The sequence below is a fragment of the Microcaecilia unicolor genome, chromosome 3, assembly GCF_901765095.1.
Source record: "Microcaecilia unicolor chromosome 3, aMicUni1.1, whole genome shotgun sequence".
In the NCBI taxonomy this organism is placed as follows: Eukaryota; Metazoa; Chordata; class Amphibia; order Gymnophiona; family Siphonopidae; genus Microcaecilia; species Microcaecilia unicolor.
The window spans coordinates 431,100,745-431,115,474 of record NC_044033.1 but is presented as its reverse complement, the minus strand read 5'-3'; the positions used below and the strand labels follow the sequence as shown (position 1 = coordinate 431,115,474).

General features: G+C 41.2%; 1 protein-coding gene across 1 annotated transcript in view; it reads left to right on the top strand.

Annotated features, from left to right (window-relative positions):
- Nucleotides 1-14,730, top strand: part of GREB1 (growth regulating estrogen receptor binding 1) — a 209,532-nt gene that overhangs the window by 184,950 nt on the left and 9,852 nt on the right. Inside the window, 3 exon segments of the mRNA XM_030195152.1 lie at nt 1,396-1,614; nt 4,209-4,344; nt 14,421-14,621. Of these exon segments, the coding sequence (XP_030051012.1) occupies nt 1,396-1,614; nt 4,209-4,344; nt 14,421-14,621 (556 nt within the window).

Below are 14,730 nucleotides of genomic sequence, written 5' to 3'. Positions count from 1 at the left end.
GAAAGAGATACTTGGGTTTACAGATAATATTGTTCCCCCTATGACTCAAGTTTATTACCTACCAAGTCGGATAATAGAAGCTTCTACACAACAACCTGATCAATCACTAGATGTTTCTGCAATATTAGAAGCTTCAACTGTGGACTTAGTAACTTCGGCAACTTTATTAGTAACTTGAGCATTATCTATGGACAAAATATTGATTATGAAAAAATTTTTTAAAAACAGAGATAAAGAGTTCTTAGGTCTCAAAGTTCGTATATTTCCTGATGTCTCTAAGGAGACTCAAAAAAAAACGAAGGCAGTTCTTGTTGTTGAAACCAGGGGTTCTCCAGCTGGGAGCCACTTTCTTTTACATTATCCCTTTAAATGTATTGTTTGTTATCAGTCGGTTAAGTATGTCTTTTTTGAGTCTGTGCAATTCACTGAATTTATTGCAGCCAAGAGATCTATGAGGTGAAATATATTAAGGTATTTAGTAACATGAAAAAGCTCAAATAGATAATGGAATACTACCAAATAGACTGGTATAAATTTCCTTAAAATGATTTAATAATATATCTCCACATAAGTTAATCTTGGATCGTAATTGAGGACTTGAGAGTACTTAGTCAAAAAAATTGTTCTTATTTGTTTGTTATTTAAAATATTCTGACGAATGGACCTTTTCTGTCTCAAGTGTAATAGTTGGTAAATATTTGGAATAAATAAAATAAAAAAAAGCATGAAGAAATATATTTTCATGTGTAGTTCCAAGGTCCTCAGACCATTTAGTGACCAGGCACCAGATACGTTAGAACAATTTTTGAATAATTATTCAGCTACTCTTAATACATAAGTTTGCCATCCATATATATCAGAACTCCTAATCGACTGCTATTGCTGTTTGTAATCTTGGGCAAGTCATGTAGCCCCCCACTGCCTCGGATATAAACTTAGATTTAAGCCTTCAGAGAACTGGTGAGTACCTAGTGTACCTGAATGTAACTCTCCTTGAGCTGTTACCGAAAAAGGTGTGAACCAAATCTAGATGGATAGATAAAATTGGGCCCATGTCGGTCTTCATAATTCACAGCTCTTTTTTTATTCTGTCCTGGCTATAATATAAATTTGCTTCATGTTATGAGCAATGGGACAGTCTAGTCAGCACTAGTTGTTATAATTAACCATCAGTATGATGCCATAGTTACCGGTTTACCAGAAGTAAGCTTGTACCATCTAGATATTTTTCTTCTGACTTTTCTGACTTAAATTAATGTTTTTTTCATTTTTGCATAGATATGTACAATGAAACTAGTACTTCAATTTGATTCCTTGTAAGGATAAATCAGCACTCTTAATAGGGAATAAGTTATACTATCTGTTCTTGAAATTGCATCTATTGATACATTTTAGGGAATATGTGTGGCCAGAAAGGAATGTTTCTTTAAAGCACATTCTGCAGCATATTGAAGGGACCCCAAATGTTATGCATTATGCCTTGATCGGGATGCAGAAGTGGTCAAGCAAAAGAAAAAGCAGTGAAATGAAAGAGCCGTTTTCTCACTGCCATCTGCATGACTTCATCCTCCTAAATGTGGATCTGACACAGAATGTACAATACAACCAGAACAGGTGAGTTAAGAGCTGCTTTGTGTCTCTTAGATCTCTTTGTAGTTAAATGCACATATGACTGGCTGAAATGTTTCTTTGACATGAAGTTTTGAACATACACCCTGGGGCCTGAGTTGTTGTGGGAAGGAACATACAATATTCCTGGTTGCAGCAACACAGAAGTAAATTTACAGCTCAATGCAGTAACCTGGAGTACTGAGGTTCCACAGATTAGTGAATCCCACGATAACTGTTTGTGCTGTAAAATAGTACATTTTACGACAGCTTACTAACTAGGGCCTAAATTAGTATGGAATCCCAAAGATCTTTATATTCCTTTCCATTGAAACAAGTTTCTTTTTGTTCATATTTAATATTTTTTCTGGTATTTCAATGGCCCTATCCTGTCTCCTCTGTCTTTTCTTTCCTCTTATTTATTCATAGTTAGACTTCTAAGTCTTATTGCAGGGATTTTGGTTCAGAACCCATACCATTTTGGTTGCCTTCTGAACTGATTTTATTCTATTATTTTTCTAGCTCCTCCCCCCCTCAAAATTGGACACAGTACTCCAGTGAGGTCTCACTAGTGGCCTGTATAATAAGTTGTACTCTTCCTTCTGCACTCTAGCATCCCTTAGACTGTGGCCACTACTATGCCACTGCAGTAACAGGGTGGAAAGGAACCAATTCCAAGTGATTAGTCGTCACACCAGGATAAGATGCTCCAATGAAATTTTATTAAGACCCAACACGTCCCGTGTTTCGGCTATAACAGCTTTCCTCAGGGGTCTAAAAAAATTACAAATATCAAAGCATTTATAAAAACAATTAGATAATAAAACCATACATTTAATAATCACAAACAACTGATCACTTGGAATTGGTTCCTTTCCACCCTGTTACTGCTGTGTTCTGTCTTTGTGGAGAGTGTGAACCCCATTTGTCTTTTCGTCCACTACTATGCCACTACCATGAGTCACTGGATATCATTAACTTAGGTCTCTTTCTTGCTTATGAACATCAGTATATCATCCCCACTATATATCAATCCCTTGGATTTTTGCACATATATGCATTTTTCTAGTATTGAAACCTAGCTATCTATCTATCTATCAGTTTACTACCTCTTAAGCTTAGATCAGTTCTCATATTATCTACATCCTCAGATATGTCCACACTGCTGCTGGCTTCTGCAATATCTCTTATAAAGATACTGTTTATCCAATAAGTAACTGCCTTGCTCTTTATAATTTCTTAAATTTCTTTATTGAAACTTTCAACTTTAAAATAATATTTAGAAGATATGCAATATTCTTCTCATTCTCACTATTCATTCCTCCATTCAACCACATGGGTACAGACAGCCACGGAGATCTTTTAACCACTGATACTTCTAATATCTATTTCCATAAGGGTATTCCACTATTCAAATGCAATTAATACACTTTTTCTTTCAGCTATGATCTCTTATATTGTCTCTTAATAAATGTCCATCATATCTCAATTGTTATCCATTGTTGTTCACTTATCTCCATTGTTGTATTTCAGTGTCTGTAATCTCCATGAATATCTTCATACGTTATGTCCAAATCTTATCCAATGCAATATTCTTACTACAGCAACAACCAATTCACCGTTCCCTCGGTTCAGTTCTTCCCATCACAACGCAGGCAAATCTTCTTGAAACACCATCAAAGCGACACATTATAAAAACCCTTAAAAACTGGATGTAAATGTGTAGGCTTTGATTTTTTTATGAGGTCATGTGTTCTCCCTATTTGTTCATGTCAGTGGCGTAGCCACAGGTGGGCCTGGGTGGGCCGGGACCCACCCACTTAGGGCTCAGGCCCACCCAACAGTAGCACACGTTTAGTGGTAGCTGGTGGGGATCCCAAGCTCCGCCAGCTGAAGACTTCCCCCTGATGGTAACGAAAACGCTACTCTCCATGATACCGGCACCTCCGCATGCTCAGTTTTCAGCACACGCCTGCTGCAGACTGCCAAGGTGGAAAGAAGCGTTTTCCCACTAGCTGAGATTTTTTTTTGGTGGTGGAGAGGGGAGAACACTTGTAGGATCTTTTACTAAGGTGCGCTCACATTTTTAGCGCACGCTAAAATTGTGGGCGCACTAAACGTTACAGACGCCAATACATTCCTATAGACGTCTCTAACGTTTAGCGCGCACAATTTTAGCGTGCGCTAAAAATGTGAGCGCACCTTAGTAAAAGATGCCGTTGGTGCCCACCCACTTCTTGCCTAGGCCCACCCAAAATCTGTTGTCTGGCTACGCCCTTGGTTCATGTTAAATACGCTTTATGACTGTTTCTTTGTAATATTTGTTGATCTTTTGATATTGAGTTCTTCAATAAAAAGACCTCTAAAAATGTTTAATAAAGTAATCCTTATCACAATCAAAAATAAGCAAAATAAAAAAAGTTGTCATAAGTTAAGAGAAAGGATAGTGTCAGAAATTTAATTGACATTTGAAAACCCTGGATAAACAGGGTTTTTTGTTTCTAAGAATAGTTATTATCCAAAATTTGTTCTGATCTGATTCTTGTTGTTCTGTAAACTCAGTTGACTGAATACACTGTTTTTCCCATCCCCGCTGCTAGATTTACATGTGATGATGTTGACTTCAATCTGCAAGCCCACAGCTCTGGCCTCCTCATCTGCCGATTCAATCGCTTCAGTGTTATGAAGAAGCAAATTTTAGTAGGAGGCCATAGGTCTTTCCATATCAAATCAAAGGTGAGCTCAGAGAAGTTTCCAGAAAACAGTATGGGCCTGTTTTAAATACTGTTGCATAGGTGATGATCTTTGTTAAATTATAAAACAATGGTAACATGAATTACTAAAATTGTGGCTAAATCTTTTTTTAACTTCACAGGGAGATCTACTGTAAAATTTAAAGATACTAATAAAAAAAATCAAATGCAAAAATTCAATAATTATACTAGATATAACAAAGAGAACAATTGTCAAAAGCCAATGACCCTTCTAAATGGCTCTTTACCCGGTTGAGAAGTGTTTTTGAAATCTGCCCACCTTTTTTGGGAATAATGTCATAACAGGATGCCCAAATGAAATGTCTAAAAAAGACACCTCTTTTTGTAAAGGCAAGACAGGCACCCACATGGCCCTTTTATAAAACTGTGTTAAGCACTTACCCCCTAATTCTATAAAATTTGCCAAAAGTTGCAATCGCAAGTTTTGACGCATGCCCTATTTGCGTGAGCAATTTAATTGAATAATAAACCATTTAGTGCCAATAATTGGCTTTTTAACAAGCAATTATTGGCACTAATTAAATTTTATTGGACTTTACGTGCATACATTTAGACACAGGATCCAAAAAAGGGGGCGTGAAAATGGGAGACGCATCTGCAGAATAGGGACATTCCTAGCATTTATGTGCATTGTTATAGAATAAGGGGGGTTATGCACCTAATTTAGGCGTGATTCTTGGGCATAAGCACTATTTTAAAAACCATTCCTCACTTTAAGCATGGCTTATAGATAAGCCCTTTTTTCTGCACCAATTTTGTAGGCACCATATATAGAATCTAGCCCTTAGCACATGGTTTACTGTGCAGTAGCTGCAAACACAAAGCCACGTTAAGGGGCTTTGTGGCAATTTAGCTGTTACTGCACAGTATACCTTGTGCTAAGTGCTTTTTGTACCAGGGCGTGGCATTGGCAGAGTGTGTATGTGGAAGGTGTCTGGCCAGTTAATGCGCTGCACTTATCATGCACTAACGTGGAGTTAATGTGAGATCATTTACCACCTTCTAAATAGGAGGTGCTAAGTGATTCTGCATTAACTGGAAGCAGGTACCACATGTTAATGTTAAAGCGTATCCATGTTACATGTTATGAATTCCAGAAGGAAGCTGTTTTTGGCACAATGTTTTTATGACAGTGAGCATTAGCAATAAATGTGAAAGACTGAGATCGTACTCTACATACTCTGGCTTAGGAATGAGGTTCATAACTGCCCTGGTATTGCGCAAAAATAACCCATATGGAGACACTGCTCCCGAGGACAATTCTATAAAGGTGTCATTATCTTGAACCTATTCTGCAAAGGAAAGTAAATGCCTACTTTTCTTTACAGCGGGGCAGACTGACAGGGATCTGGGCCTCCGAGCAATAAGAGAGTCTTGGGCCCCCTGCCCCTGGGCCCCACATCTCTCCCTTTCTGCACCTGGGTCCCACGTCTCTTCTCCCCCTCCCCAGATCCAACATCTTTCTCCCCTTTCCCCAATGCAACATCTTTCTTCCTCCCCTCGATGCACCACCTCTGCCCCCCTACAGAGCTCCACCATCTCTCTGCCCCCTCCCTCCATTCTCCAGGTCTAACATCTCTTCCCTCTTCTAAGGCCAACATCTCCCCCTCTCTCCTCTCTGTCCCTGGATCTGGCCCTCTCCCTTTGCACTTACCTCAAATATCCCTTTCTCCATAAAGGGCCCTGGCTGTCTGCCGCTGACCGGAGCCTGCAGCCCAGCCTTGCAGAAGCAGGAAGTTACGTCAGATTGGGGTAGGCTCCGGCAGAGAGGTTTCGAGCAGTGGCAAACAACTGGGGCCCTCTACGGAGTGGGGGGGGGGGGGGGGGGGGGGGAGAGAAGGGGGGTTTTGGGGGGGGGGGAGATATCAGACATGTGGGGAGGAGGTAATGGGCCCTTGGGCACTGCCTGTTGCCCAAATGGTCAGTCTGTCCCTGTTTTACAGAATATTAATATAACAGGAACACTATGGAGTAGTTTTATTAAGCTTTGTTAAACTCTGAGCTTAATGTGGGTTAATGTGGGACTTCCCGCATGCTGAACCCAGATTAAAAGTGGCATATTTTTGGGCTTTATCTGTTATTTTAACTACGTCATGTTCTGATGTTCTTATTAGCACGTGGTACATGCAAAGAATTAATGCAGGAGCACTTACTGCCTCCTGTTTACAAGGTGCTAAGTTCTCCTGCATTAACTCTGCATCATCTGTTTATTTCATGCTAGCTGGATAATGTGGGAGCGCCTACTCTCTGCCCCCTCCAAAAAATATTTCTAAAAAATCCATAACACATGAGTTAGTGTGCTCAAACAGGCAAAGTACAATAAAACGCTTTAACACAATCTCTGGTAGCCTTTTAGTATGCACTAACAGGGCTTATGGCTACATTCAACAAAGGGTGCTGAAATGTAGACCAAGCAAACCAGAGGGAAACAGCAACGCAAACCAAACATAAAGCAAAACAGTGAAGTGGGCCACAGATGGAACGACAAGGTGAAGCCAAAAGTTGGAGGAAGCAGATTTTATTGAAGGACCCAACACGGCCTGTGTTTCAGCAAGTGCCTGCATCAGGGGTCAAAATTGTATGTCACATTAGTACAGCCTTCCTGCTTAATTTTCTCAGTAACAATGTTAAAAAAATTACGTGAACAAAAGAAATGCTTTGACATTTTGCCTTCATACTGTGTGTGCTGCAAGAAACATTTTTTTTGTTCACCTGATTTTTTTTAACATTGTTACTGACAGAGTTATGCAGGAAGTGCTGTACTACTGTGACGTACGATTTTGACCCCTGACGGAGGCACTTGTTGAAACGCATGATGAAATGTAGATGCCAGAATGATGTGCACTGAGGTCAAATTCTATAACGGCAGTTCTGCACAGAGCTACCATTTTAGAATACTAGTGTAAGTTCCCATTTTCGCACCTATGCCATGTCAAAGGGTAGTGTAAGTGCTTGCACCTAACTGTTGACAGCTATACACATAACCTCTAGCATTCAATAACCTGTGCGTGTAACTCATAGGTACGCCCCTGACCCACCCATGCCCTCCTAGAAGTTGCTTGATAAGCAAAAGAATATCACAGTTCGAACTAAGCCCTTGGGCTGCAGCAAAGTTGACCCTTCCTGGGCAAGGCTGGACTGAAGACAAGGCTGGAGCTTGGAGTCAGAGCTGGTGCTGGAAGACAGGACTGGAGCTAGGTAGGAACAAGGCTGGGACACAGAGCATGGCTAGAAGAACAGGAGACAAACTGGAACAAGGCTACAACACACACTAGACAACTCTAGGAGACCTGTTGCAAAGGCACTGCATAGGAGTCAGGAACTTCCCACCAGACAAGAAGTGATGACATCAGCCAGTGCTCTCTTGCAGAGCTATAAAGAAGTGCTGGGTTTTCAGGAAGTAAACAGGTCCTTCTTGGCACGGAATGCTGCTGGAGACCACAGAAAACAGGTAAGGGGTGTAACAGTACCCCTTCCCTGAAGCCCCCTCCCTGAACCCATGGATTTGGATTTGAGGGAATAAAGATGTTGACAATGCCTTGTAAGTGCAGAGGCATGAACACTGATAGTAGGATTCCACATATTATCATTCTGACATCTAGAATATCCTGAGTATCCTATAGACTTGAATTTGCATGTCCCTTGCAAACTCCACTTCCTTGATCACTTGCGGTCTGGAGTTCTCTCTGGGAGGTACAATGATCTGGGAGACAGCAAGAATCTTTGCAGGTTCCAAGTTGGGTCAAGATTCCAAGATGAAAGGCTTGCTCTGGGGTGAACTCATCTTGGGCAGGGTTAGCTGAGGTTGAACAGACATTAAGCAAGACTGAGACCAGGCTGGACCCCAGGCTAGAATGTCACTGGCGTGCCGGTCAATATGAGGTTCATGTTTCTGCAACCATGGAAGCCCAAAAATGGCCTAATGGACAGATCTGGGGAATACATGAAACTCTATCATCTCTTGATGCTGAGAAAGGGAAAGGGAAATGGGACTTGATATACTACCTTTCTGAGGTTTTTGCAACTACATTCAAAGCGGTTTACATATATTCAGGTACTTATTTTGTACCAGGGGCAATGGAGAGTTAAGTGACTTGCCCAGAGTCACAAGGAGCTGCAGTGGGAATCAAACTCAGTTCCCCAGGATCAAAGTCCACTGCACTAACCACTAGGCTACTCCTCCACTCAGGGAAATAGGTTGAATAATAACCCACAGATGCCCTGACAGTGGGTATCCGTAGTCTGAGGAATTGCAAAGGGGTTCATCCACAAAGTTCCCAGCTGCCATCGTAATCAAGGAGAGCTTGGAGTATAATCTGTTTGTAGTCCCATAGGAGGGTGAAAAGGAGAGTAGAGAGGGAGGTCAGACCAACTTGGGAAGGACCTAGGGACATCTCCCACATAACTCCTAGGTCTGGAAGTGTTGCCGCTTTCCTGGGACATCACTTAGCATAATGTCCCAGGTCCGCACAGTGTAGACAGAGGTTTTACACTCTTCAATGCCTTTTCAATTCCTTCGAAAGTCGAGAATGGCATATTTGCATGGGGACATCTTCCTCCATAGGAGCAGGAGAAGCTGGTGACTGTGAGTCTGTGAGATCCTGAACCTGGGACATCGACCACATAGAGCAGCATTACCTCCGTGTTCCTTAGCCCTCTCTTGAAAGAGGATGTCCACCTTGATGCACAGGGAAACCAGGTCATCCAAACTGGTGGGGAGATTCCATTTTGCTAGTTCATACTTAATCTGACCTACCAGGCCTTGCCAAGAGATGGCCACCTGGAACTGATGATTCCATTACAGGTCAGAAACCAGGGTCCAGAATTGAGTGGCATACTGGCCCATAGTTAGGGCCCTTTGTCATAGGTGCAGGAGCTCGGAAGCTAATGAGGAAAGATGCCTTTCTCATCAAATACCTGCTAGAAGCATGTGAGGAAGGCAGCCAAACTGTAATAAGTGGGTCATTCTGCTCCCACAGGGGAGAGACCCAAGCCAGCGCTTGCCTAGAAAAGAGAGAGACAATAAACGTAATTTTGACTTGATCCGAAGGAAAGCTAGAGGGCATGTAGTTCAAAGTTCATCAAACACTGGTTAATAATAATGGGGTTCCGATCAAAGCATGGTGGTGCCGAGAGTTGAGGCTGAGACACAGGGTAAGTTGGAGGTGGTAGTGCTGGAGCAGATCCTGGAGGCAGGTTCGGACCATGAGGACCTGCAGTTTGCATCGCTGCAAACTAAGCACAGACCCTCTGAAGGGTTTCCGTTATCTGCCAAAGCTGAGTCCTTTACTCCTGGACCTCCTGGGCGAGGTCCTGGAGATGCTGGATCTTGTCCATGCAGCTGGTCAGGCTTAAACAGAATCAGAAAGTTGCAGGAGTTGGAGGGCCAGCTGCTGGAGGTGCACAATCTGTCACGACTCGAGGTGAGCCCTTGGGCTGCAGCCGAGTTGATGCTACTTAATCAACCTGAGGCTTCCTAGGCCCTTACTGATGGTAGGTGAAACACCTGAACAAGGCTGGAGCTTGAAGACAGACTGAAGCTTGAGGTCAGGGCTGGAGCTGGAAGACAGGGCTGGAGCTAGGCAGGAACAAGGAGCAGGACTAGAAGAAAACACAGGCAGAAACAGGAGACAGGAACAATGGAGCAGTAGTAGCCTAGAAGAAAACACAGGCAGGAACAGGAGACAAACTGGAAAAAGGCTGCAACCACAGTAGACAATTCTAGGAGACCTGTTGCAAAGGCACTGTCTGGGAGTCAGGAACTTCCTTAAATAATACCAGATAGGAAGTGATGACATCAGCCAGCACCCTTTTGCAGAGATATAAAGGAAGTGCTGGGATTCCAGGAAGTATACAGGTCCTCTTGGCATGGAATGCTGCTGGAGACCACAGAGAACAGGTGAGGGGCGTGAAAAAGAAGACTTTAAAGAAATCTATATGACTATTAAATTCTTATTTTGCTTATCAAGCAGCAAAATTATGGAAAGAAATACCTATCCAATTTAGACTTATTTCCAATTATAGATTATATAGGAAACAGTTCAAAAAATCTTTCTATTTCAACAATTTTATAAAATGTAGCTAGATTTAACTATTGTTATTACTAAATCAAATTTACCATGTAATTCCTGGAATAATGTCCAGCTTCTTGTCTTTGTGATCTGCATTGAACTTTCTTAGGTATATTCAGAATATAAGAACTATTGCTATTCTATGCTAAATTGTGTGCGCAGTTTCTAGAATACTGACTAAGGTCAGTCACCCCTGCAACTGCCATTTGGTGCCAATTAACACCATTTAAGCCAATAATTGACTGTAAACACCAATTAACAACCAATTATTAAATTAAGTTGTGTGTGCAACTGACCTTATTCTATAAATTGGGCACCTAAATTTGTGTGCTAAGTGTAAAGTTGGGTGCTCGATTTTATAGAATTAGGGGGTTAACGTCCCTTAGTAAAATGACCCCTATGGAGGAGTGGTTAGGGTGGTGGACTTTGGTCCTGGGGAACTGAGTTCAATTCCCAGCACAGGCAGCTCCTTGTGACTCTGGGCAAGTCACTTAACCCTCCATTGCCTGCTACATTGAGCCTGCCATGAATGGGAAAAAGTGCAGGGTACAAATGTAACAAAAAAAAATATGGTGCCAAAAAATTGGCATTGAAAAAAAGTGGTATTCTATAAAGTTAGGCGTGGTTTATAGAATAGCGCTTATGCCTGGGAATCACACCTAACTTTAGGTGCAGCCATTTGCCTCAACTAAAATGTGGTGCGTAACCTAAAGAAATGCCCCCAATCTGACCATGACCCACCTATGACTCTCCTATTCCCAAACTCCCTTTTTTGACTTACTGCATGTTAATTTGTACTATTAAAGTGCAGTAAATACAAAACTTACCATAGTTTGTAAAGGAGCCCCCAAGTTCTTTTTCTTGGAATGTCAACTTTCAGTTGTACCCTTCGTGTTGGGAACTTTCACCTTGAGGACATATATCTATTCTGCTTTGACTATAAGGGACTCATTCATACCCTGGAAGACTACATGCTCTGCATGGTCATGTCGATAGCCCACTGAAAAAGCAGGCTTGAATATCCTCATCATCATTGGGACCACCTTAACGATTTTCTGTCTGCAGTGTTAGTGTCCCAGATTACCTGAGTTATGAAAGGATTTCCTCCATATCTCACTTGGTTTGAAGCACTGCCTCAAGCAAATACTGCTCAGAAACTTGAGAGATCTGGATGCAGAGGAGTATTATGCGAATTCCTCTCCTTTGTGCTGTACTGTAACAATAGGTATACAGTCTCTCCCATTTTCCCATGAGTTGCCTAAATCTTTGAGTGTTGGAACAAACTGAGGAGCTAAGGAGACTGTTACATGTGGGAAAGGCCACATATTCTCAGAATATTTCACTTGGTTCTGAGCAGTGGGAGACCAGTCCATCCCTGTACTCTTGGATGACATCACTGACTTGTGTGCCTTATAAATCCTCTTGTCTATGGAAGACATCTTTCATAGGTAAGGAACATTGCTTTGCCTGCATATCAGATGGACAGTTTTGTAACGGACCATTTCTGTGGGTAAAGCACTGCCTATGGAAATGGCTTTGACAATAAAATTGGGAATCTGTCATCTTGCCAATTAATATAAAATCTTGTTCAGGAAATGACTTCTTAAAGAGAATTGTTTTCAGATTTTTTTCTGTAGTCTTTTAGATCAGTACATGCCCACAGTTCCATTGGGAAGCTATTTCACAGGCGTGGCACTGCTGTTGGCCTTGCATGATTTCTAGTTGTAGCCAACTGAGTACACTGACTGAAGGAAGTTGAAAAAAATGACTCTGATCTTAGGATTGCAAAAACCTAGAAGGGGACATATTGTTTCCATGGAATTGGCAAATAAAGTGAATATTCAAATTGCAAGGATTTGAAAATCGTAAGTAAAATTGAATATAATGTATGCAGTTACTGGAAGCCAGCATAAGGATTTTAACACAGGTGTGATAAATTCACTAAATGAAGTTCTCATTAATGGTCTTGCTGCTGTGTGTTGAATCAGTTGCAAGACTCTAAACATTTATAGCCTGCTTTAGAATGTTAAGAATTATTAGCTTTAGAATGTTAAGAATTATTAGGAAAGGAATAGAGAATAAAACAGAGTATCTTAATGCCTCGGTATCACTCCATGGTGAAACTCTTATCTTGAGTCTTGTATGCAATTCTGGCTGTTGCATCTAAAAAAAAATGAAGTGAAATTGGAAAAGATACAAAGAAAGGCAACCAAAATAATTAAGCAGATGGACGGACTCTCATATGATGAAAGGCAAAAGAGGTTATGGCTTGGTCTTGTGCCTGGAGAAAAGATAGGTAAAGGGAGATATGATAGAGGTCTATGAAACCATGAATGCTGTGGGATAGGTGAATGCAAATCGATTGTTTACTTTTTTCAAACTAGACTAACGAACGCTCTATGAAGTCACATAATACCACATTTAAAACAGATAGGAGAAAATATTTTTCACTCAACACATAGTTAAGTTCTGGAGCTCAGTGTTGGAGCGATTGGTAAAAGCAGTTAATGTAGCTGGGTTTAGAAAAGATTTGGACAGATTCTTAGAAGAAAAGTCAATAAACTATAATTAAGGTAGACATGGGGAAAGCAACTGCTTATCCCTGAGGTTATGTAGCATGGAATCTTGCCACTTTTGGGGGCTCTGCTAACTACTTGTAACCTGGACTGGCCACTGTTAGAAACAGGATATTGGGCTAAATGGACAATTGGTCTGATCCAGTAGGGCAACTCTTTTTATGTTCTTTCCAGTAAAATTCAAGTTAGATAACAATCCAAAAATTCATAGACAGTTAATTCAGTATAACAACAGTTGATATATTACATAATACATTATCAATCTATCCCTGAATAAATAAAAAAATTCTCGAAGTAAAAAAAAAAAGGAAAACATAATTGGCAGTCTAAGACACTAGAACCAAAAAAAGTGAGGAGGACGAATTAATGTAAAATCAGGTATAAAAGTAGCTAAAAACTGTTAGTGGAAAAAACATGAAATAATGAGTACTACAGTGATTCATTGTAATATATTTAGTGCTTCTTTTACTAAACTGCTCTAGTGATTCCCAGCACGGCAAATGCGCTGCAGCCTGTTCAATTTGAATGGGCTATGTCACATTTACTGTGCAGGAATTGGTAATGTGGTTTAGTAGAGAGGAAGTGACATCATCAAGGATGATGGCAGCATAAGAACCAAGCTCCCGCTTCCCATGGCGAAAACCAACGCTTTCCCAGCACTTAAAATCTTATTTTTGCAACAGTGGAGTGCCTGGTGATGGAGTAGTAGCTGTGAATAGATTCAATAATGAGCTCTCGCCCAGAGACGGCGGATCTGTCCAGCTATGCCTTTACAGGGGGAACACCAGCAGCGAGTGCTCTGGCCCATAAATTGGCGGCTGTACAGGAACAGGAGCACTTCGAGGACCCTGAACAAAATTATGTAAGCTTAGTGAGAGAGGAGCAGAAAAACTCGGAGACAATCTCCTCTGAACTAAAAGGCTGGCTGCAAGAAATTTGGGCGGATCTAAAAGTGGTCCACTCAGATCTGGCAACACTGGGAGCGGATCTGCGCGGTGAGATCCGCAAGCTGGGCAATAGAGAGGAAGCAGAGATCCGTATTGAAGAGAATTCTGAAGCCTTAGGGTATGTGGACAAGCAAATCATGGAACTGCATACGGGGCAGCAACAGCTGATGGATAAAATAGAGGACTTAGAGAATTGGAGCAGGCAGTGCTAATGTGGTTTAGTAAAAGAGGCCCTTAAAGAAGAATGGTCTGCAGTTTACTGCCCTCCAAATTTCATATCAAGACCTCTTGCTCTAGAATGTATTTTGATCCCCAATATGTTTGCTTCTTGTGTTTATTTATAGTTTTGGCAGATAATACAAGATGTAGAGTAGAAAATGTTTTAAACATTACACATTGCTATATGCTATAAAAAGTAAAAGAAAAATATTTCTTTTTCTTTAGGGTTCTGATACTCCTGTGTCCATCTCGCCTGCTCAATACATTTGTGCTCCAGATAGCAAACACACCTTTCTGGCAGCCCCTGCACAGTTATTGCTTGAAAAGTACCTACAGTACAACAGCCACCGCTTCTTTCCTCTCTCAGTGAAGAACTATAGCCGCCCTGTGCTGACAGTGGATTGCTACCTGAACTTGGGACCACAGGTACAAAACTCAGAATGAAAGAATGGAATGGAGTGTGGGGACCAATTAGGGACACAGTACTAGAGAAAGAGCTGGTTGGTATTACTTTGAAGATTGTCAAATTGCCATA